This window comes from Typopeltis vanoorti, chromosome 9 (assembly GCF_054136105.1).
Source record: "Typopeltis vanoorti isolate ZY-2024b chromosome 9, IOZ_Tvanoo_1.0, whole genome shotgun sequence".
Classification (NCBI taxonomy): domain Eukaryota; kingdom Metazoa; phylum Arthropoda; class Arachnida; order Uropygi; family Thelyphonidae; genus Typopeltis; species Typopeltis vanoorti.
In genome coordinates, this window is record NC_143557.1 from 11,583,573 (window position 1) to 11,608,467 (window position 24,895).

The 24,895-nt window shown below is 37.0% G+C and overlaps 1 protein-coding gene across 2 annotated transcripts in view; it reads right to left on the bottom strand.

The window, feature by feature from the left end:
• The window catches only part of LOC150102885 (uncharacterized), a 269,877-nt gene that overhangs the window by 29,150 nt on the left and 215,832 nt on the right, over nucleotides 1-24,895 (bottom strand). For both annotated transcript variants that reach the window (XM_090397856.1, XM_090397855.1), the window contains exon 5: nucleotides 6,574-6,688. In XM_090397856.1, coding sequence (XP_090253982.1) covers nucleotides 6,574-6,688 — 115 coding nt within the window. The remainder of the gene's footprint in view (nucleotides 1-6,573; nucleotides 6,689-24,895) is intronic.

Consider the following 24,895-nt stretch of genomic DNA (forward strand, 5'->3'; position numbering starts at 1 on the left):
CAAGTGACTCGAGGCCTCTAATATGCAAGATGAGAGTCTTGCAGCACCAATGACCATCATTTATGTCACCTAAAGACATTTGCAAACATTCATGCAGTGTCAAGGAGAAGAAATTTGAATAGGGCATGAAAAGTGATGTCAGCATGCAACCAGTCTCGAGAAATGTGCGCATGTGCAAAATGGAAATCTAGGCCTATATAAGGCACTTCGTCAGAAAGGAATTTATCCCAGAATTTTCAATGCTTTCTCTTACCTGAGATCACCACCATTCGTGGTTGGGGCTTGAAAGAGAAGCTTCGTTCATCGTCTACTAGGATTGCTGTCATGAGGGAAACATTGTGTCGAGTCATCAGGAAGGAAGGAGCTACATATCACCACTATAATAAAGATAGGGACGATTGACTTCTTGAGCAAAGAAAGAAATAGAGAAAGATAAAATCCTCATGGAACATTAAGTCAATGTGAATGTATGTGAAGATTGTATGTAAAATTAATTGTGAGCAATTGTACAGTAATGGAAAAATTAGGCTTGACTAGTGTATGTCTCATAATCAAGTAATATTATGTTTAGATCTTAAACTAGCTCTGAACTAAAGTTAGAGCAGTAAGGAAATTGTAACTCCTTTGTGTGTATACTGTAAATACTCTTTAGGCTTAAATGAATGATTTGTAAACATACTGAACTGTATGTTTACAAATATCCTTAAAAAATTTGAACCTGCATAAGAGAAGTATACGAATTTTATTCATGTTGCCACAACTAAGTTAAGGTTAGAATGGATTAAAGTGAGGAATATGAATACACAGTCTGAATTGTCTTTGGATTGAAGTCTTATACTCTCACACTCAACATATAGTCTAGCTGGTGGAGTCAATAAACAAATAAATTTGCTAGACTATAGAACATGGGATAAGATACAATATAAGCATATACATAGCAGCAGTCAGAAGTTAAGACAGCCAACCATTAAAAATATAAAGAGAACCAAAGACAAAGCAGAGTAGTGAACATATATATTACAGATATTTTGCAGTGGCACCTACATATAAGACAGTGGTCAGACCACACATGTAATATTGTATTCAGATTTAGTCACCTAGTTTTCATTGTGATGTGGAAACACTAGAGATGGTCCAGAGATGAATGACCAGTGAGATTGGGACTAGTGTTGGTTATGCAGAGCAGCTGAAGGAAAGTGGATTACAGAGTTTGGTGGATAGGATGAAAAAAGGAGATATGATAAAGACATTCAGGTTAGTTAAGGGATTTTAGCAGATTAATACAAAAGGAATTAAATAAAGGGGAAAAAAGAATAAAAAGAAAGGATGTTAAGATGGGAAGAATGAGAGGCTGCCTCTGGAAGTTGTATAAAGATGTGGGGAGTAGATTTTTTTATGTGGAGATGTTGGTGAGTGGAATGCATTGCCAAAGTGCATTGTGAATGCAGGGAATGTAAATAACTTGAACATTCATTATGATAGACACGTTGCTGGTTGAGTGGGCCTCCCATGATGAGTCTATTGATTCCACAGAGGCTACTGAAATAATGTATCAGATATCAGAAGATTAGTTCATCATGAACACACTTCATATTCAACTGAAGTGCTTTAATAACAGAACTGCTGCATATTAAATCCATTTTCCTCTGTAATGGTTATAAAACAGAATTAATTTCTAAGATGAAAAAGAATGTAGAATCATAGCATCTATCTTCATTTTCCTCAAGTGACATGTTTAAGTTTGCTATTTCTCATACACGAGGTTTAGCAGAAAAATCTATCAAAGGCTTCTGTGTACTGTTAACCTGTAAGTCTACTTCCATCCAATTAACAAGTTAACAGTGTAGTTAATATTGCTAACTTGTTGAAATTAATGGTGTCAAACACAGCTCATCACTGTAGTTGAATATTCTTCCACTGTCAACTAATGGTATATAGACTAAGCCCTTCCCATATTGTAACATAACATGTGACTTTTTGTTTTTCAACTGTTCTCTTTTTTGTAACCTTATGGTTATCATATTACTGAAAATTTATGATATTACAATTTCCCTTAAGTTTTTCCATTGAACTGTCATTGCAATAAAAAGTGCCTGCATTCGCTAAACACACTGTGGTGTATTTATATAAGAGAAAAAAAAATCTATTTAAGTACTAATATCTCACTGGTTTTCAACCCAGCATTGTGAGAGCACAAATTACAAAATGTATCATCACTTCTACAAATTATTATCACTATTGTTAACTTTTACAGGCAACTTAGTTCTTAGACTCACCAAGGGAGGTCCTAAAAATCGTGCCAAGAACTATCCAACGGTTACGTATTTATATTTACTTTAATGTTTATATTCTCTTTATTCCTTATTCTGTTTTTACTTCTTACTTGTACCAGGAGTTATTTCCGGCAAATTTATTTAATTTTAAATGACTGTGCCAGCTGGTGATTAATTCCTGATTCTTAGGTCTACTTCAATGACTATCACTATAATAATACTTAGTAACGGGAACACGTGGTATGCAGTCACGCCCCCCCCCTTTTTCTTACACAAATGTTTCTCCCTTCACTTACACAGGTTCATAATTTTAACAAGTGGTAGGTCAGTCTCAGTTAACAGAACACACAAACTTTGATATAAAACAATGCACTTTAATAACAACGTGACGGCTGAACTGGATAAGGGAAATGGGTTTACAGTGATACTGCTGGACCTGGCAAAGGCGTTTGACAGGATACCACATGGAATTCTAATCCGTAAACTACAACATATGGGAATGGATATAGGGTTGGTGAGATGGATAGCTGGGTGGTTGATGGAGAGATATCAAAGAGTAGTTTATTCACGAGTAGAGTCCAAAAAACGAACTGTGACTAGTGGTGTGCCACAGGGTTCTGTTCTTGGACCACTGCTGTTTAATCTGTTCATTAACGATATAGGGAATGGTCTAAGTGGGACAGTTCATTTGTTCGCTGATGATGCAAAGTTGGGTAGGGCGATAGTGAATGCAGAAGATGTCAAAGTCTTGCAAGATGACTTAGATAGATTGGAATTCTGGACTAAGGAGAATGGATGTCAATTTAATGTGACAAAATGTAAGGTTATGCATTTCGGAGTGAAAAGATTAGCAGCAGTATACCACATTGGTGGAACTGTACTCCAAGAGATTGATGAGGCCAGGGACTTGGGAGTGTTGGTGGATAGGGAGATGAAGTTTAGGGGGCACATTGCGAAAGTAGCTAAATCAGCTCATCAACTCACTTGGTTGTTGAAAAATACCTTGACGAGCAGAGAAAAACAAGTTATTGTACGTCTGTACCGAGCCCTGATAAGACCTCATCTCGACTACTGTGCCCAGATTTGGTCACCTCGGTTCCTTCTTGATGGGGAGGAGGTTGAGAGGATCCAGAGGCGAGTGACTAAGATGATAGCAGGTCTATGGAATGCACCATATGAGAACAGGTTGAAGATTTGTGGGTTGCAGAAACTAGTTGATAGGCGAAAAAGGGGAGATATGATTGAGACATTCAAATTGCTAAAAGGATTCTATAGGATTAATTCAGATGATATTTTTGAGATCAGGACTGGTGGTGGGAGAACTAGGGGACACCCATGGAAGCTGGGCAAGAGTGTGGTTAGCAGGGGTGTTAGAGCTGGGTTCTTTACTTTCAGAGTGGTAAATGAGTGGAATAAGCTGCCAGAGTCTGTTGTGGCATACTGTGAGAATGTTGAACAGCTGTGTGAACATGATGTTTAGGGCCTCCCTCGATGAGTCTAAGGACTCCTGGAGTAGCCCGTGGTAATAATAATAATAATAATAATAATAATACTAATTATAATATACATGAAAATCAAGCAATGCTAATAACATGCAAGAGATACATTCATGCACACATACAATGAGCTCATTCAATCTCTCTTACGCACTTCTTATAATACAGGGTTATACAATCATAACTCGGAAACATTATTCAATCATCGTTATTCCACTGATTTGCTCTAGGATTGAGTGATGCTCCTGTTATTATGTTAGTTCTTGGTAATGCTAAGTTATTCAAAATCCATACATGATACTTCCGCTTAATCTTCACAAATCTCAAGAGAGTTAATCTCCTTGCTATTAGATTTACGCAATTCATAGGTCCAATGCACAAAGCTGTATTTTAAATCTGTGCACTTCATTTAACATTTCATTTCTTAAACTGTCTTATTAAAAGTTCATGCGTACATATTTTATAAGTCACAGCAGGAAGGTCACATCTAGATGTTCAGTCCAAAAGAATCTACGAGTTGAGTCTAGTAGGGCTATGCCTAAGGTTTTCTTTTCCTTTCCCTTACAGCACTTCTTAAGCATATAGGTAAGAATTATTTGGCTTACCGATTAGTTTCCCTGGTTTTATGGCTATTCTTTCCTCGGATACAACAAGACTTCCTTGTCATCTCCGCTGTCTTTCTTTGTTGAATCCTACGAAGTAGTTACATTGGCGGTAACTCGCCAATGGCTCTGTCTGCTGGTTTCTTGTTGTACAGTTGGAAGACTTGTGCGTGACGGAACCCACTGCAACGTGGAGGGTTGCTGGAAACCGGCGTCAAGCATCCTCAGCCTTTACGGCCTTCTCACTGGCACACAGGAAAAATGCAGGAAACAAGAGAGCGTTTGAAGGGCGCGCCGCACTTATATCATGCTAGCGAGCACCCTCTCTCTCTCACCATCAACGTCACTCACTCAGCCGTCTTTGATTGGTCTCATAGAGTCACGTTCTTTCCTCAGTGGCCTTCTTGACGGAACTCTTACTGCCGAGTTTACCGGATGACATCACGGATTTTTCTGCTGAGTCATGGACTGATACGTAATGATGAGACCCTCTGCTGATTGGTTAACAATTCTGAAGTCACTTAACATAACTTTTCCTGTGTCAGGCATGATTTATAACATAGCTTTTGGATTACTTTACAATAATATTATTGATTAAATTGTTATAGTCTCAAATTACATTTTATTCATTGCTTCTATGCCTTTGCTCTTGAGAGCTCAATCATGTCTTTATCTTATGTGAGTAATTTCTCATGTTGTGGCTGAAACAAATGGCGGTCACAGAGTGGGCCAGTTATTTCCGACACAACACAACATTTGCAGAGTATCCATTATACTTGGCTTTGAACTCATTCATAGTCATGGCACACAACAGACTCTGGCAACCTATTCCACTCATTCACTACTCTCCAAGCAAAAAGCCTAGTTCTAACACCATTGCTAACTACATTCTTACTCAGTGCCCATGGATGGCCTATAGTTCTACCACCATCAGACCTGTTCTGAAAAATTCCTTCTGAATTAATCTTGTAAAAACCCCTCAGTAATTTGTATGTTTCAATCATATCACCCCTTTTCCACCAATCAACCAGTTTCTGTAACCCACAAATCTTCAACCTGTGCTTGTAAGGTTCATTCCATAGGCCTGCATCCTCATCATCATCAAGAAACCCTGGCACCCAGATCTGCATGCAGTAGTCAAGATGGGGGTCTTATCAAGGCTCGATAAAGAGGAACAATAACCTGGTTGTCTCTGCTCGTGAAAGTATTTTTCAGTAACCAAGTAATCTGATGAGCTGCTTTAGCCACTTTGCTATGTGCCCCCTAAACTTTAACTACCTATCCACTAACACTCCCAAGTCAATGGCTTTGTCAATTTCCTGGAGTACAGTTCTGCCAATGTAGTATACAGTTGGTAATCTTTTTACCCCAAAATGCATAACCTTACACTTTGCCACAATAAACTGATATCCATTCTCCTTTGCCCAGTCTGCCAATCTATCCAAATCAATCATCCTGAAAAATTTTGACATTATCTCTATTAACTATTGTTCTACCCAACTTTGCATCATTAGCAAATAACTAAATAGTTCCTCTCAGATCCTTTCCTATATTGTTAATGAACAAATTAAACAGTAGTGGTCCAAGAACAGAACTCTGTGGTATGCCACTAGTCACAGGCCTTCTTTCGGACTCTACTCCTGAATGAACTACTCTCTGAAATTTCTCCATCAACTACCTTCCTATCCATCTCACCAACCCTATATCCATCCACCCAATGTGCTGCAGTTTACTGATTAGAATTCCATGTGGTATCCTGTCAAAGGCATTTGTAAAGTCCAGCAGTATCAATGTAAACCCATTACCTTTATCTAACTCAACTGTCACTGTATTATAAAACATGCACAAGTTACTGAGGCATGACCTATCCTTCACAAAACCATGTTGCCTCCTCCCCCATACAATATCCCATTTCCATCTATCCATCCCTGTATTTTGCTCTTGACATGCTGATCAGTCAGTAATATACAAACTAAAGTATATAATACAGGTTGAGAAATGAAATTTGTCTAGGGTTAAATAGGATACCTGAAGTCAAAACAAAATTGAGTTTTCATATCACAGGAGATGTTGCTAGCAAAGATATTTAATTGCAGTTAAGCTATGTAAAGTTATAACTTCCAAAGTATTATAATTAGTTTTTCTTTCAATAATAAATACTAAATAAAATATAGCCAATTCTGTACTCAAAGTGAAACCAACCTTTTGCGATCTGTTTCAATGCTCTCCACTATCTCATTTCTTTGCTCAACAACATCAATTAGCTTCTGTAATAGCTGTTCTTCTATTCTTTTGTCTTCTTCATTTTTTTGGTCAGCTATCAATAACATCAACAGAATCATATCTCATTAAAAGATAAATAAACTATTTGATTACAAGAGAATATATTATCCTATTAGTTGAATTTATAGATCATTATTATAAGGCTCAAATAGAAAATTCTAAGCTTTTGTATAATATTCATTTTAAATAGATAAAAAAATCCTGTTGTAAAACTAAACATTTCTATCATCTCCATGCTGTCTTTATCACTGCTACCTAATGTTTGGTGTCTTGTATTGCTGTCAGCAAACTTTTTTTGTTGTGTTTCAAAGGCCACGTATTTCATACTTCATATGAAATACGTGGCCTCGCAATGGCATACAAAATGTGCAATATCCAACCCAAGCAAGATTATTCTCCTTCATTCTGAATTTGAAGAATATCAGGAATAGAAAAGGAGCACAGGACATTTCTACTAAGTGTGGTTTACACCAGATGTGAGGGTGGAAACTATTTCATTATCCCACCAGAATGCTAATGAGATACAGACTTTTTGATGTAACTTTCACAGAATATTACTCATAATTACAATACTCAATATCATATATGCCTTCATACAGTGCTATATATCTACAGCACTGTTATGAATCAGTATTCATTTATTCAGTTACAGAAGCATTCATTTCCTGTAATTTGAATATTCTCTTGTAGAAATATGACTTCTAGATCCTATAACATAAAATTGCCAAGAAGTTATATTCTTGGTTTCATCCTTTATCCAAGTGTAAACGAACAACATTTGCAAATGAAGTCACTTCACGACTCGGCTACTTGTTTATCAAGACTAATGACTTCACATCAATTGCCTTAGCATCCCATAATGAAATGTCACATATACACGGACATGTATGATGATATGTGCAATGCATAATGCTATTTGCATAGAATTAATGATGCCCTTAAGGATATGGCATTGCATTATGGGATACTAAGGCAATTGATACAAAGTCATTAGCCTCTATATACAAGTAGCCCAGTCCTGAAGTGACTTCACATGAAAACTTTGTTTGCTTACACTTGGATAATAGATTAAACAAGTGTTGTGACGAGATGTAGTTGTGTATTCCAATGGTATTGCAAAAATTGATCTTTTTCCCCTAAATTATATTGTTTAAAATTGTATAATAGTGCTTTTATGTGATAGCCAGAATGGATATAATCATTGTATTGTTTTAAAAGTGTTCGCTTCGGTTGTTATCTTGATTTATGTAGAAGTGCTAGTTGTCGTCATCAAATTCCTGACATGTACCCTTAAACGGTATACAGGATATGATAGCACTACATGAAAAACTTACATCACCACTAACTTCTATATACAATTTTCCTCCAAATCAATCTGTTACCTGTCAAGATTCCAACATTATCAAATTTTATATTTCTATCTTGGTCTTCCTCTGGGTCTATTTTCTTGTCAACCTGGCAGAGAACACTTGTTTTGCTAATCTTTCCTCTCCCATTCTGTTTAAGCGACCATACCACCTGAGATTAGCTCTACTAACATGTTCCCAGATGCTAACAATGTCTAGTTCCTTCTTAATATCCTCATTTTTAATAAGATATTGCCATTGATACCATTTGTTCATGCCCCTAATTTTTCTCAGGACTCTCATATCTGCGGTCTCTAGTCTTTGGTCCAGTGTTTTTATTTCTAACCTAGCTGTCAGATCCATAAATTAAAATTGGTTTGAACACTGTCTTGTATATAGCTAATTTAGAGTTTTGACTAATTTCTCTTTTATTCCATATAAATTTATTTAGTTGACTTCCTACCATACCAGCTCTGTTGATTCTGTTGTTTATTTCCATATTTAATTCACCATCTTCGCTAAAAATCGTGTCTAAGTAGCTGAAATGTTTTTACTTGTTCTATAGGTTTTCCATTCACAATGCAGTTGATATTTTCAAAGCTTCTGCCTATTTTTATTGTCTTTGTCTTGTTATTGCTGATCTTCATACCATATCTATTACAATAGTTATTCAATTTAGTCAGTGAATCTTGCAGACTTGTAGCGGATTTATTTAAAAGTATAACATCATCTGCATAAAGTAAAGAGCTGACATTAACATCTTCAATTTTGATATCAGGTTTAATACCACTTTCCTTCATAATGTGATCTATATAGCTAAGGAACAATAGAAAGGATAATGTACATTCTTATCTGACACCAGATTTAACATTCAACCATCTTCCTGTACTTCCTTCAATTCTAACTGCTGACTTACAACTCAAAGACCAAGTATTGCTTGATATAATGCCCCATTAACACCATACAACAGTAGTGTTTTGAATAGCTTCTCTCTTGGCACCTTGTCATATGTCTTTTCCAGATCTACAACACTTAAATACAGATCTTTATTATATTACCATGATTTCTCAACTATTTGTTGTAAAGTGAAAATCTGATCGTGATAGCCTCTATTTGGCTTCAATCCAGCTTGTTCTTCACTAAGTTTCCCTTCCACAATCCTTCTCCAGCGTGGTAGTTAATGTTATAAAAATGGCAGCAGTGGCACCAAAGAAACATACATGGGCAGCGTGGATAGTCTCAACTCATAGATCGAGTTTTTCTCTGGACTTTTTGCAGTGGATAAGAAGCAACAATTGTTTTATGTGTCCAAAAACGTATTTATGGAGGGTTCAATTGAATGATAAAAAGGAATGTATTATAGTATGTGAGAAGTGTGATGAAAGGTTAGGACATTCCAAAAATAAGAATGGTGTTGCCAGGAATAATCAGAAAATGGATTATTTAAGTGCTTGCGACAGTAATAATACAAGTGACGTGGAAGAATTTAGCAAGAGTTAATGAAAATGAGGAGTCAGATTTGTATGGAGGAGGAAATTAAAGGTGTGGTAAAAAATAAAGTTCACAAGACATGTTTTGTGGGACAATAAAAATCATTATCAGATGCTTCGCATAGAAGGAAGGAACGAGCATCAAAATTAACGTAAGTGGTGGATACAAAGGAGAGCAATGATACTGAATAATAAGATGGCTGAACTGTGTCAGTCAGAGAGTGTTCAGTTTGTGAATATATGGAATGAATTTGAAGGGAAGTTACAATGGTTCAAAGCTGATGGAATGCATTTGAATGAGTTTGGTGTTGGCCATTTGGAATGATTACTGTTTACTAAGAGTACACAGGATTCATATGAAATTAGTACCACTAAGAGTCAGAGAAAGGTTGAGAAGCAGGTTGCAGAAGGATGGGAAGAGGATGGATACAAAGGTGAGGAAGTGATTATAGCAGAGCAAAGTGATGTGCAATGCAAAACGGTAGGGATGTAAAGAATATATAAATGAAATTCAGAGTCAGGATCAGGAAAATGGGAATGGTCAGAACGAAGAGAGAGAGAGAGAGAGAGAGAGAGAGTAAAAAGTGATTGTGCTGATGGGCTTAAAGAGTGGAGATTTGTTATGCTTGTATACTTATGTACGGAGTATTAGAAATAAAGGGTCTGAGATTGTAGCATTGATTGAAACAGTATACCCAAAAATAATTGCATAAGTAACATGGTTGACGGAGGATGTTATACTGTCAGAACTTGAAATGTTAGGATATAGATTTTTCCAAAAGAATAGAAAGATGAAGAGATGAGGGGGAGTATTGTTGATGTTAGCAGAGGAATTGTGCCCTTCAAGAATCTAAGTTAAAAATAGTAGTACATGTGAAGATTTTGAAGCCGTTTGGTGTGAAGCTGAGATCAGTAAAATACTATATCTAATAGGATGCTGTTATAGGCCAGAGAATGTCAAGAGAATTGAATACGAAATATTTAGACAAATTAGTTGGCAAGTAAAAAGAAGATGATCCTAATCAGATTTTAATTACAGAAATGTAGATTGGAAAGAAGAGATAGTGTATGGTAATAAGGAGAGTGAATTTGTTGAGTTTCTGTAGAATTACTATCTAAAGCAGTACATGATGGAAGCAACACGAGGTTTATTGGTATTAGATTTGGTGATATCCACACAGGATGTGGTTGTGAATGAGGTATCAACACTGCGCCCTGTTGGTGAAAGTGATTGTGAGGTATTGGTTTGGAAGGTAGTCAAAACAGCAAAAAGTTGTTATTACAAAGGTCTATATGTGGAACTGTAAGTTGGGTAATTATCAGATGCTTCATAATCAACTAGCATCAACAGATTGAGTTGATGAATTGTGTAGAAAAATGTTGACAGTGCATGGGAAATGATAAGGGAGGATCTAACACAAGCAATGCATAACTGCATATCAAGAGTTAAGAGAATAAATAGCATAGGAACGAGATGGATGAACAGTGAAATCAAGCAAGCAACATTACAAAAGAAGTTATGGAGGAGGTAGATGACAGCTTGTAGTGAACAGACTCATGAGAGTATAAACTGCATGCCAGAAAAGCGACATGCATGGTTAAAAAAGAAAAAGTAGAATGTTAGAGGAGATTGGCCAATCAGGTTAAAGCTGATCCAAGGAAATTTTTCTTCTATGCGGCAAGAATAAATATAATTATGGTAAAGTAATTATTTGGACAATAGATCAAGTGTTAACTAATAAATATTTATTAAACCTACTAGTTTCACCAAACTTTAGGTGTTGGCATCTTCACGGTACAAGCACTTAGGTTAAAAAACATTACACAAATATGAATAACTGTAAAATTCTAACGATTATAGTTACAAACTAAAATAACATTGAACGTGAGTGATACATGTATCGCGTGTACATGATTAACTAGTTATTGCTAAGAAATGTTCTGTAGTTTGCATTGAAGTTCATTTCCTGTGTGTTAAGAGATCTAATTAGGGTTTTCCATATCTCTGGGAGTATTAAACCCAGGTTCCTGTTAAGGTTATCAACAGATAACCTTAACAGGAACCGGGTCTCAGGAGGAATTAGACTCCTTCTGTCTAATTTCGAGGATTCTTGATGTCTGCCCGATGTAACTTGAACCACATGAGCATGGAATATTGTAAACTCCAGCATATTTATAGAAAGGATGGTTATTTGTTGGAGATCTTAGTAGTTTATGAATTGTTTCTATAGGCAAGAAGCCTCGAAATTAGACAGAAGGAGCACATTGGTTACGTCAAAAACAACAGACAAGACACATCAGGCCTGTCATCTCATTTTTCTATAACTAACCATGTCATTGAGTGGGATAGAAGAAGACTACCACTCCCAACTGTTTAAAGAAGCAGCTACAGTCGCTTACTCTGTTGATAACCTTAACAGGAACCAGGGTTTAATACTCCCAGAGATATGGAAAACCCTAATTAGATCTCTTAACACACAGGAAATGAACTTCAACGCAAACTACAGAACGTTCCTTAGCAACAACTAGTTAATCATGTACACGCGATACGTGTATCACTCACGTTCAATGCTATTTTAGTTTGTAACTATAATCGTTAGAATTTTATAGTTATTCATATTTGTGTAATGTTTTTTAACCTAAGTGCTTGTATCCTGAAGATGCCAACACCTAAAGTTTGGTGAAACTAGTAGGTTTAATAAATATTTATTATTTAACACTTGATCTATTGTCCAAATAACTATACCATAACTATTCACCAATATCAACTTGCCATAATTATAATGAATGTTTATTTTCTTGATCGGTTATGGTAGCAGAGTAACCATGACAAATGAAGGATGTAGTGGAATTATTTAATGAACACGTGTATCATAATGGTGTGAATAATCCTGTGCAGATGTAGAAGGATGGCAAGAATTATTATTATTATTATTACCCAAGACCTCATGGAGTCAAAGATTCATCTGGGAGGTCCTTTTATCATACACACAGCTCATCATACCGTGCTTTGAACACATTCAAACTCCCTGCAGACACCACACTCTCAGGCAAGGCATTCCAATCATTTACAACTCTGCACGAAAAAAACCTGCCTCTCACTCCCCTACTCACACCTTCTTTATACAGTTTCCAGGAATGACCTCTGGTTCTCCCCTGATCTCCACTATTTTCTGTAGAACTTCTCCAGCATTGATCCTATAACAACTGCTTACCAACTTGTAGGTCTCTATCATATGTCCACCAGACTCTGTAAATTGCATCTCCTCAATCTTTCCCCATACTCAACATTCCATAGGTCAGAAACTACCTTAGTCAGTCGCCTTTGGATCCTTTCCAACATCTCTTCATCCTTCTGAAAACCAGGTGACCAAATCTGGGCACAATAGTCCATGTGTGGCCTAATCAAAGCCGTATACAATGGAACAAGAATCTCCCTACTTCTACATGTCAGTGTCCTCCGCATAATTCCCAGAAGCCTTTCTGTTGGCTTCACAATTTTGGTTATGTGTACCCTAAATTTCAGATAAATTACTAGAATTAAAGGTGAAATAATCAGAGGTACATCAAGTGCTTCTCAGGTTAGATGTTGATCTTTCTTCTGCAAACTGGGTCTTTCCTCACACATTTTTTTGTCTAGTGTGGCTAAAAGATCGGAATAATATTCTCCAGTTAATGTTTTACCCTATTCATGATAATTAAGAAACAAAATGCCTTTAGCATCCCAAAACACCAATGCCATGACCTTGTCTTCTTTGGCGCTGAACAACTGGCTTCTATTCACTGTTTTGACAGCTGTTTGGATTGTGGTGTGTAACGGTGAATCCAAGTCTCATCCATAGTTATAAATCGACGACAAAATCAGTTTTATTCTTGTTAAAATGCTCCAAGCACTGTTCAGAGATTTTCCTGCGAGTGCGTTTATGATCTGCTGTGAGCAAGCACAGCATCCATCTTGTGCAAAGCTTTTTCATTTGCAATTCTTCATGCAAAATATATCCTACACATTCTTTTGAAATGCCTATAGTCTCAGAAATTTCATGCACTTTGACTCGCCGGTCATCCAATACCATATAGTGCACTTGATCAATGATTTCTGGTGGTGTTACACTTTTTGGACATCCTTCACGTGGATCGTCTTCAAGGCTGGTAGGATTCATGAAGTTCCATGAAAATTCATTGAGAAAACAGTTAATCAAAAGACAATTCATCAAAAATTTTAACTAAAATTTCATTAAATTGATCCAGCCAAAGCAAAATTACTAATATCATTTCAAAACTTTTTTCCCCAAAATGTTATGATAAAAGTGATCCATTTAGAACAAAAACTGAATTGTGCAGGCAGCTTCTTGTACCGACAACTTCTACTAATTCCGCTGTCAGAGAGTTATTGTAATACATAATTTGGACATATTATTTCTTTGTTGTCTTTGAATATAGATGAACTGAAAACTGGAACGGTTCGACATTTTCTTGTAAAAGTTTCAAATAGCGAATCTGATTCAGATTCGCCATTTGAAACTTTTATTCATCCCATAATAAATCTGTTTGAATAATTATGGGATAAATAAAATTCATGCTATGATAAAAAGAATATTGTCATGTAGGGATAAAGAGGTGGGGGTGCATCTATATAAGGCATTGGTCAGATCACATATGGACTACTGTGCTCAGATTTGGACACCTAGTTTTCTTTGTGATGTGAAAACATTAGAGAGGGTCCAAAGATGAATAACCAAAGTGATATCGGGACTCTGGAGTGTTGGTCATGAAAAGCATTTGAGAGATTGTGGATTCCAGAGGTTGTTTGAGGAAAAAAGGAGATATGATAGAGACCTTCAAGTTAGTTAAGGGATTCTATCTGATTAATTCAGAAGAAATTATGAAAAGAGTAGATGTCAAGATAGGAAAAACAAGAGGCCATCTCTGGAGGTTGTATTAAGATGTGGTGAAGAAGGGTATAATCAGTAGATTTTTTATATGGAGAGTTGTTACTGAGTGGAATACATTGCCTGAATGCATGAGTGCAAGTAGTGTATATAACTTCAAAGCTCATTATGATAGACTTGTTGCTGGTTGCGTTAGCTTTTCCACAGTGAGTCTCTTAATTCCATGTAGGTTACCATATAATAATAGTAATAATAATAAAAATAATATCTATCTCTAATCCAGAGTATTTTAGTAATAAAGTGTGACACTCTTAGACTAATTGTATATGGAAATATGACTTCTGCATTACTTCAAGCTTGGTATCACTTCTGGGCACTGCTCCCACTGATGAGACCTCAATTAAGGTCAAAATTGGTCTGGGCAGGGACCTTTCCATAATGCATAGCATTATACATGTTTTAAAGGATATGTGTATTGCATTATGGGATACTAAGGCAATTGATGTAAAGTCATTAGCCTCTATATATAGAAGTAGCTCGTCGTGAAGTAACTTCATGTGCAAACTTTGTTTGCTTACATTTGGATAAAGGATGAAATCAATTATATAACTTCTTGGAATATTTAATTTATAGTATAACCAAGTGAAAAAACTCTCAACTTCAAGATCTTCCTCCCGATGATTGGACCAAGTTCTAGCTTAAGGTGGTACCAGAGAGAGAGAGTAACTTTGCTTTGATGGCTAAGTGCATCTTGAAAGCAGCCATATTAAAGGATAGAAAGCTATTAAGATGGATGTATACATATATATATATATATATATATATATATATATACAGGCAACTTTTTCCTCCCTGCAATATAACATAGTACCTCTACAAGATAGATAATTGCAGCAAATTAAGTAACATAGTATTTTTGGCTTTTGTGCAGGGATAAATCCTGTTATTATGTTGGATGCAATTTTTAACATTTCTATTCTGTTTTGATGTTCCTGCTGTTGATTTGTCAGCTGTTGTGCAAAAAAAATTTTTCATACCTTTTTTTTTTTTTTGCAAAAAATACCTGGAGAGGGAAAGAAAAGTAAAAGGTAGACAGAAGACCAGATGGAGAGATGAACTGACTAACAGCAGGACCAACCTAGTCGAGAACAGCCCAGAATAGAATAGAGCCAAATGGAATAATATGGGGGAGGCCTTTGCAAAGCATTGGGATTTTACAGGCTGACAACAACATGCAAATAAATAAATAAATAAATTATTGGGAAATCCCCATGTTAGGTTCTGTGCTATTGAACTTTTGAGACCATTAAAAATTGTGAGGGTCTGTGTATTACTGAACTTTCTTTTAAGAACTGTATTGGAATAATTTCTTTGTTGTGAATTAAATTCCAGCCATAATTTATGCCTAATAAAAGTAAGAAAGCACTGCTCAAAAGAAACTTTCTCGAGAATTAGAAATAATACAGATTTTGGATAATATCTCAAAAAAGAAAAAAACACTCATATATACAATGCAATAAGTTTAAATTTAAATGAAGCAACAATCCGGACAGTAACGGCAGATGCACCAGCAATAGCTGTTCTAATTTTCTATCCATTTTTCTTTACTGTATGGATTGTTGCTCCATTTAAATTTAAAATTATTGCATTGTATGTATGTATGATAGCTTTCTTCTTTTTTGAGATTATCCAAAATCTGTATTATCTCTAATTCTCAAGCAAGTTTCTTTTGAGTGCTTTCTTACTTTTATTAGGCATAATTTAGTTATAAGTTAAAACAATAGTTCTAAAAATAAAACAGTGTAAATTAAAGATACCAAGAAATTATATACTTGGTTTAATCCATTATCCATTCTTTAATTTATAATATAACCAAGTGGAAAACTTTCAACAACATAAAACAATGTATTTTTGTTAGCTTTTGGCACATAGTCCCTACTTTTTTTGTACCACTGAAAGTTTTCACTTGGTTATACTATAAATTAAAGATGCCAAAGAATTATATTCCTGGTTTCATCCTTTACTGAAATAAAGAGCCAAAAGGAGTTAGTTCAGTGATGTAAATTTATATAAGTGGATATTAAATCCAGCATTATTATTGTTATTATTCGTGACACCATCAAGGAATCCAATGACTCATCGAGGGAGGACACCTACTGTACAACTCTGTTTCCACCACTACACCGAACCTCTACTACCAATCATCTACATCAACAGCATCTACTGCCCACCACCACTACGACTAGTATTTTTTGTCTGTAAATTGCGTGTGTTCTGAAGGACCGATATGTCTGTACGTGGGATGAAAAACCAAAGTTTCCTGGAGGAAAAAACCCTGCTACCTCCATATGAGATCGGCTAACTCACCTTCAATTGAAAAAGTCCATATAAAGATTCCTCCCGTCATGGTGAGAATCGAAGGGCACAATGTACAGTCATTCTTCCAATTGTGCTATGGAGGAGTGAATGTAGAAACTATGAAAGTTTCATAAAAAAAAAAAAAAAGTTGACCAGAGAGCTTATGGGAATACACTCACTGGCATTCATGCGTTGCCTTAGCGTGGACCACTTAGAAGACATAGATGTTGTCCAAGCGTCTATATATTCACCTTTTATTATTCCATTCTGATAAAGTTTCACTAAAGGTGTTCGAAAACAATCACTTAATGAGTTAAATGGGTTAATAGGTTAATTAAGAGGATAAGGTGTGTGTGTGTGTGTGTGTGTGTGTGTGTGTGTGTGTGTGTGTGTGTGTGTGTGTGTGTGTGTGTGTGTGTGTTACAACCCCACTCATTTGTCCAGTATCAGGGTGATCTTGAATAGGTAGAATCTTCAGTAGAATTTTCTAGACAGTTGTAAGGCACACCCATGTGTCTTGATACAACATGTGCACCGCAGGAATCAATGCTCTTATTTATAGCCTGCTCCACAACGACAGTAACAACTTCAGTCACTTGTTGTGAACTGATTGGTTTGCTACCTCCGATAGGTCTAACTCCCAATGATCCTGTTCATTCAAAATGATTAATCATTCATTCATTCATTGCAGACCACTTGGAAATAGTGGACCTCGTTGACATTTGTTCAGGCAAGGAAATTTGCAGAGTACAGTAACAGCATTGCAATTCTTTAGGTAATACAGCTTCACGAGCAAAATATGATGGGGCAAGGTTAGTGCCCCCACTCTGGACAGTATTAAAAATGAGAATGAAGGGAAAAATCCCAAATTCATCTTTTTAAACACTCCTGGTACCCGCCAAGTTGCGTGATATGCAAATTTCATGCCTTTGGTACTTACAATGCCACTGATGGTGAATTTTTTGCTTCTGCATGACGCACAATGTATTCCTGAAAAGTTTCACAGCATTTGATCCAGAGAAGATTCACAAAGGTGGTCAGAGGTCTTTTGGAATGTGGAGCAGGAGGACAGCTTTTTTATTTCTTTATTTATTCGTATGGAGTTTTCTCCCTTTTTCTCCCATCCCTTTTGGGGCGAGTTGAGCCTCCTCATGGGGGTTAAGTATTTATGACTGTAGATCCGGGTGTGTTCACAGGGCCGGTTTGCCTGGTTGCAGGATGAAAAACCCAGATAAACTGGTGGGAAAAAATCCTGCTGTCCACGCCCAAGACCGGCTAACTTGGCTATGGCTAAGGAAGATCTTTCAGCTCCTCACGTCGCTGACGGGAATTGAACCTAGGACACTCCTTCCCCAGGCATATGGTTGCGAAGCGCATAGCCACTAGGCTAACCACACAGACAGGTGGACAGATTGAGTGAATGGTTGCAGAGTCTCATGAATAGGAGGAAGAGGCAGGTATGATTGAGACATATAAGCTGGTCAGGGGTTATTATCACGTAAGAGATTTTTCATACAATGAGAGGGGGGAGGAGAACAAGAGGTCATTGCTGGAAATTGTATAAGGAGGGTGTGAACAGAGGAGTGAGGAGTAGGTTCTTTGCATGGAGAGTGGTTGGTGGGTGGAATGCACTGCCTGAGTGTGTTGTTGGTGTGGATGCATTGAATCAGTTTAAGGTACAGTTGGATGAGCACTGTGTACCTCCCACGATGAGTCTTTGACTCCATGGAGGTCAAATGTTAATAATAATCAGTGCTGTTTTTCTGGCGGTATGCAGTACTGGCACCTCTTTTCTTAAGTTTTTAAAAATTTGCGATTTATTGACAGCAAAATGTATTATAAATATTCCGGTCGAGTACTGTGTTCACGAATTGAATTTTCAGTTTTGATTACTCATAAGTTGGTACCCTGCTTTCCTCTTTCATAGGTTGGTACACAACCGGAAACAGGAGGTTGTGTTCACTTCCGATTGCTTCCAATATTAGTTTATCAGTTCCATATTCATTCTGCAACAGGCAGGTGTTCACATGAGTCTTGAATTAATCCAAGTTAAATCAGTGCAATCATTGTTCAAAATGAGTAAAATAAGTAGTTACTTTATGCCAATGAGTAAAAAAAAGGAAGGCTAAAGAAGCAGAAATTGTTGAATCTACTTGTAATCCTGTAAAACAGAAAACTAGCACCGAAAATACACTTGGTGCAGAGGATCATGAAACCAAGACCGAAGATCCACATGGTCAAAAGGAAGCAGATTCTGATAATAATTGGCCCGAATGTTGGACAGCTTTGCAGAAAAATGGCTTCTGCGAGAGAAACGAGTGGCTCTGTATGTCAAGAATAACATGTTGGGCTGTAAAGTGTGTTGTGATGTCAGAAGTCTTGCCATCGATAAACACGGGAATGAAAATTTCAGTGGAGTGGGCAAATGGTAAAATCAGTCGTTTTGGAGAATCTCGCAAACAACAGTTAATGCCACTGCATTGCAACCCAGCGAGTGCTTAAAATTCTGCCAATCTTAAGAAGTTGAAGTTCTAGAATCGCTGCAGATTCCTGTAGTTTCCTAGCATTCTTAGGTGAAGCATAATAAGGCACATGAAGTTTGTCCATGAAACTCTTAAAGCGATTCACTCCTGCCACATTGTTCACTATATCACTAACACAAAATTCAATGTGATGGCTAGCACAATGCCAGAATATAACACTAGGAAACTTCTCTTGCATTAGCCTCCTTACACCATTACGCACACCAAACAACACTGCTGCACCATCACAAGTTACAGACAATAAATACTACTTTAAGTAATCTTCAGATAATCCTAAACACTCAAGATGACTAATTAAAGAGTTTAGAATTCTTCTAGATCTGATAATTCGATCAAATCCAGGAAAAGACTCACAGTAGCCGAAAGTTCAGGAAGAACTACATGAACAATAGCAATCAATGTTGTTGTGTTACTCACAGTTGTCGATTCATCAATAATTAATGATATTTTGTTCTTGGAGTTCAGTATATTGTCTATTAATGTTTTTCTCATTTCATTTGCAATATGGCTCACAATGTTAATGCAAGCATTTGCAAAATAAAGAATATATCCCATTTCTAGGCCATTAAGTTCCTGTAAATTTATTTCGACTTCAAAGTTGTTAAACGGTTGATTTCTCCTCGCAACTTTGTAAGTGGTTTGAAACACTTTTCCTGTTACGTCTTTATTATGAGACAAAGTATTTAGGAAAACTTTCTCTAATGCTTCGTTTTTTGCTTCAGATTTTATTTAAAGCTCTTGTCAATCACTTTCTGGAGGCAAAAGAAGACAGTAGAAGAAGTAAAACAGATTGCTTTCTTTATGAGGGCATTTTAAGAAAACTAACGTCATGTAAGTTTGTTCTTGATTTGGGCTTTATGTGCGATGCTCTCCAAGAATTTAGTGAACTAAGTCTAGATTTACAAGAGAGAAATATTGACTTGTACAAAGCAGACAGGAAGATAAAGAATGCAGTTAACTTTTTGAAGAAAGAATTGAAAATCCTGGTCTGTACTACAGTATTTCTCTTCAAAGTCAGAAGAACACGAAGTTCAAAGGGATTGAGCTCCACAAAAATGAAAGACACAGTCCTGCAATAAGTTCATCTGCTTTCTATAAAAGTCTGAAAGAAGCTGTTGGAAAGCATCTGCTTTAAGGAGATGATGCTAATTTGCCTGAATGTGTTAAGATTTTAGATTCCAAGTATTGGCCAGAAAATCCTGGAAAGTATCTGACATTTGGTGAAGCTGAAATTAAAAAGTTAGCATGCAAATTTCGCTTAAATGAAAGAGAAGCAGTTCGTGGTTTCCGTGAATATCTTCAAGAAAATAAAGTTCCGGACATACTACTTCCTCTAAAATACATTTTGGGCACAATTGCAATATCTTCCAGTGAATGTGAAAGGGGTTTCTCTCAGATGAATCTTATAGTAACTTCATTTAGGTCATCTGCTTGTACGGACAACTTCTGCACTGATGTTTATCAGGATAGTAGGACCTCCTCTCACTCAGTTCAACTCTAGCAAATATGTGGACTCATGGCTTCTCCCAAGATCATCATTCTGCATTCGATACCAAAAGCAAGAAGTGATCTAGAGACGATGAGGGTATATCGGAGGATATGTTAAAGGTGTGGAAGTTGCTAATAACATCTTCATGATCAGTACTAGCACCTTTTTTTCCAGAAAAAAAAAAAGCACTGATAATAATAACAATTTGGATCATTGGATGGTACTCCATAAGGCCTCAAACAGGGATACTTTAATTTTGACCACCCTGCACATGGTGATATATTATCCATTCCCATAGCCTTATTAACCTCAAACAAAAGCAACACTTCACACCTCGAATAATTTCTCCTCTAATATTTACCTCCCTTCTGCATGTTGCACAGCATCATTTACACTAGCTTGATATACACTGATGAAGTTTTCATTAAATAACTCCACTATATCCTTTGCTATGGTCACTTTGTTATAACTATTTACTGGTGTCGTTCTTCTGCAATTATCTGGGCAATGTCCTCTCATATTCTCTCTCTCTCTGTCTCTCTCTCTCTCTCTCTATATATATATATTATTATTTATTATATAGGCAACTCCAAGGAGTCCTTACTCATCGAGAGAGGTCCTAAACATCATATAAAGAACAACTATTTGGCATTCACACAGTATCTATCGTACTTTGATTTGAACTCATTTACAGTCATGGCATCCACAACAAACTATGGCAGCTTATTCCACTCGTTCACTGCTCTCCAAGTAAAAAACCTAGTTCTAACACCCTTGCTCAGTTTCCATGGATTGCTCCTTGTTCTCCCATCACCAGACTTGTTCTGAAAAATTTCCTCTGAATTAATCTCATAAAAACCCTTCAGTAATTTGAATGACTCAATCATATCACCCCTATTCCGCCTATCAACCAATTTCTGTAATCCACAGATCTTCAACCTGTTCTCGTAAGGTTTATTCCACAGACCAACTATCATCTTGGTCACTTGCCTCTGAATCCTCTCTACCTCCTCATCAAGAAGAAACCCAGGGGCCCAGATCTGAGCACAGTAGTCAAGATGGGGTCTTATCAAGGCTCGTTAAAATGGAACAATAACTTGCTTATCTCTGCTCGTCAAAGTATTCTTCAGTAACCAAGTGATCTGATGAGCTGATTTAGCCACTTTTGCTATGTGCCCCCTAAACTTCAACTCCCTATCCACCAACACACCCAAATCTCTAGCTTCGTCAACCTCCTGGAGTACAGTTCCATTGATGTGATATACCGCTGCTAATTTTTTTCACCCCAAAATGCATAACCTTACACTTTGCTACATTAAACTGACATCAATTCTCATTAGCCCAGACTGCCAATCTATCCAAATCATCCTGCAAAATTTTGACATCATGTGCATTCACTATTGCTCTACCCAACTTTGCATCATCAGCAAATAAATGAACAGTTCCTCTCAGATCCTTTCCCATATCATTAATGAACAAATTAAATAGCAGTGCTCCAAGAACAGAACCCTGCAGCACACCACTAGTAACAGGCCTTCTTTTGGACTGCACTCCTGAATAAACTACTCTCTGATATCTCTCTATCAACCAACCTCATAATCCATCTCACCAACTCTATATCCATCCTCATGTGCTGCAGTTTACTGATTAGAATTCCATGTGGTATCCTGTCAAAGTCCAGCAGTATCACTGTAAATACATTACCCTTATCCAGTTCAGCTGTCACCGTATTATAAAACGTGAGCAAGGTACTGAAGCACGATCTACCCATCACAAAACCATGCTGTCCTCCATACAGTATCCCATTTTCAAGAGCAAAATACAGTAAATGTATTTTGCTCGACTAATATCTCCAAATCTCGACAATGATTCCTGATATGCTAATTGGTCGGTAATTTGCAACAGCAGTCTCGGAACCTCCTTTATGCAATGGAATTATTTCCCCTCTTTCCATCCCCTCAGGACTAACCCAGAGCTGAGACTTAAATTAAACAATATGGTCAAGGGAACTGACAATTCCTTTGCCGCCTCATGTAAGACTCGAGCTGGTATACCATCCACTCCCACAGATGTAATTACATTAAAGTTCTGTAGTATACTATTCACCTCATTTCATTCACTTCAATTCCTGTATCAGCTATTCGTTCTCTCATTCCTGGAATATCACAGCCTAGATGATATACTCTTGCATAGAGTTTGCTTAGTAATACTACTATTTCATCTGATTCAGTTACTTCCCTGCCATCAACATTCCTTAGAATCATTTTGCTGTATACATTTTTTCTTTCACTTGCAGCATATCGAAAGAACTGTTTGGGATTCACTTTAGCTTGCATTACTAATTTACTTTCATAATCTGCTTTAGCTTTTCTTACCACACTAGTTACCCTTCTGGCCTGTGCTTTGTACTGTTCGTGTGCCTGCAAGTGACCTTTCTCCTTAAATTTCATCCACAACTGTTTCTTTTTTTGCAGCTCAAGCTTAATTGGTGTTATTCATTCATTTAACTCCAACTTGATTTACTCTCCGGATTCTAGGTATGCAGTCAACCATTACCTCCCTCAAATGCTCCTTAACCACTTCCCATGCACTAGTCCAGCCCTTGCAGTTTAACATACCAAGGCACTGATCCAAGCAATCTCCTAAGCTCGTCATACTTACCAGCCCGGTAATTCCACATGTACCCTGTCTTAATTGAAAATTGCACACGTTTATGATCACTGTCACCAATTGGTGGCAATATGGTCATATTCATAATAGTCAATTTCTCAGATACAATTAATCAAGCACTCTCGAATCCCCTAGTGTATTCCATTACATGCTATCTCAGGTACATATCTCTTAGTAACTGCATAAAATTCATTTCTTTCCTCCCATTTGTCATCTCTTCCCTCCAATCAATGTTCCCATAGTTGAAATCCCCCATAATAATTATCTGTCCTCCACTCATTGAGTCTATTTGCCTATGCATACTGTCTCCATCATCTATTCCATTGCCTAGTCTATAGCAACACCCAACTCTAAATTTTGTTCTGCTGACCTCAATCTCACACCAGATAGCCTCAAATGTGCTATTTTCACTATCCTGAAATTGAACTTCTATTCTCTTTGGCTGCAGTTCATTAGCTATCATCACCCCCCCCCCCCCAATTCTTTTCTCTCTGTCTTTCCTGAATACACTATACCCCTCACATTCTATGCCACTAACTATATCATCTTCTGTTAGCCATGGCTCACTAATGCCAATAACCTGTGGTCAGGAAGAAATAACCAAGGCAAAAATTCCTCCTCCTTATTCCAAATACTCCTGGAATTAGTGAGAAGTGCATAAAGTACATAAGTCCCCTAGCCCCACCACTATTTTGATGCCTTTTACTAACTATCCCATTTTGGTTTGCTATCCTTCATCCTAATTCAGGAATATTATACACATTCTTACACTCAACTGCCTCACTGATGTCTGCATGTCCAATTAACAGCATCCTCACCCTTCCTAAAAGCTCTAGTTTCCTTGATTCTGCACATCCACTTTCACTTCATTCAGCAACAATTTTTCCAGTTTCCGAACGCCAAATCCATTCAGATGCAAACCATCCTTCTTGTATAAGTCCTCCACATCGCTCCTCCTGCTTAACCTACACATAGAGTCATTCGCAATTATGGCCCTCCTTCTCAACTCTACTCTGTCATACCACGGCAACAGACTAACTATCTTAACTCTCTCACTCTTTTCTTTTGCTACTGCTAGTAATTCTTTCAAGTTCTCTCTCATAGAAATGTTTTCACCTTTTGAATCATTCATTCTGGCCACTACTATCATTTTTTTCACCTTATGCATCTGTGGTCTAATAGCCTCATTACATTATTAATTTTCGCTCCCAGAAAACACGATTTTGTCAAACTCTCATCTATTACACCTTTTACTACTTAATCACCATATAACACTCACTCCTTAATCATTCTTTCACTCCCGATCATGTTCTTATTTATCTTATCATGCACTTGCTTCTTTTTGTTAGCTGATCCACTCAGCAGACGTTTTTGTAATCACTCCAGCTGCCGCTTCACCCTATGTACCACTCCATGCAACCGAGCTATCTGACTCATTTCAGCTAACTCTTCATTT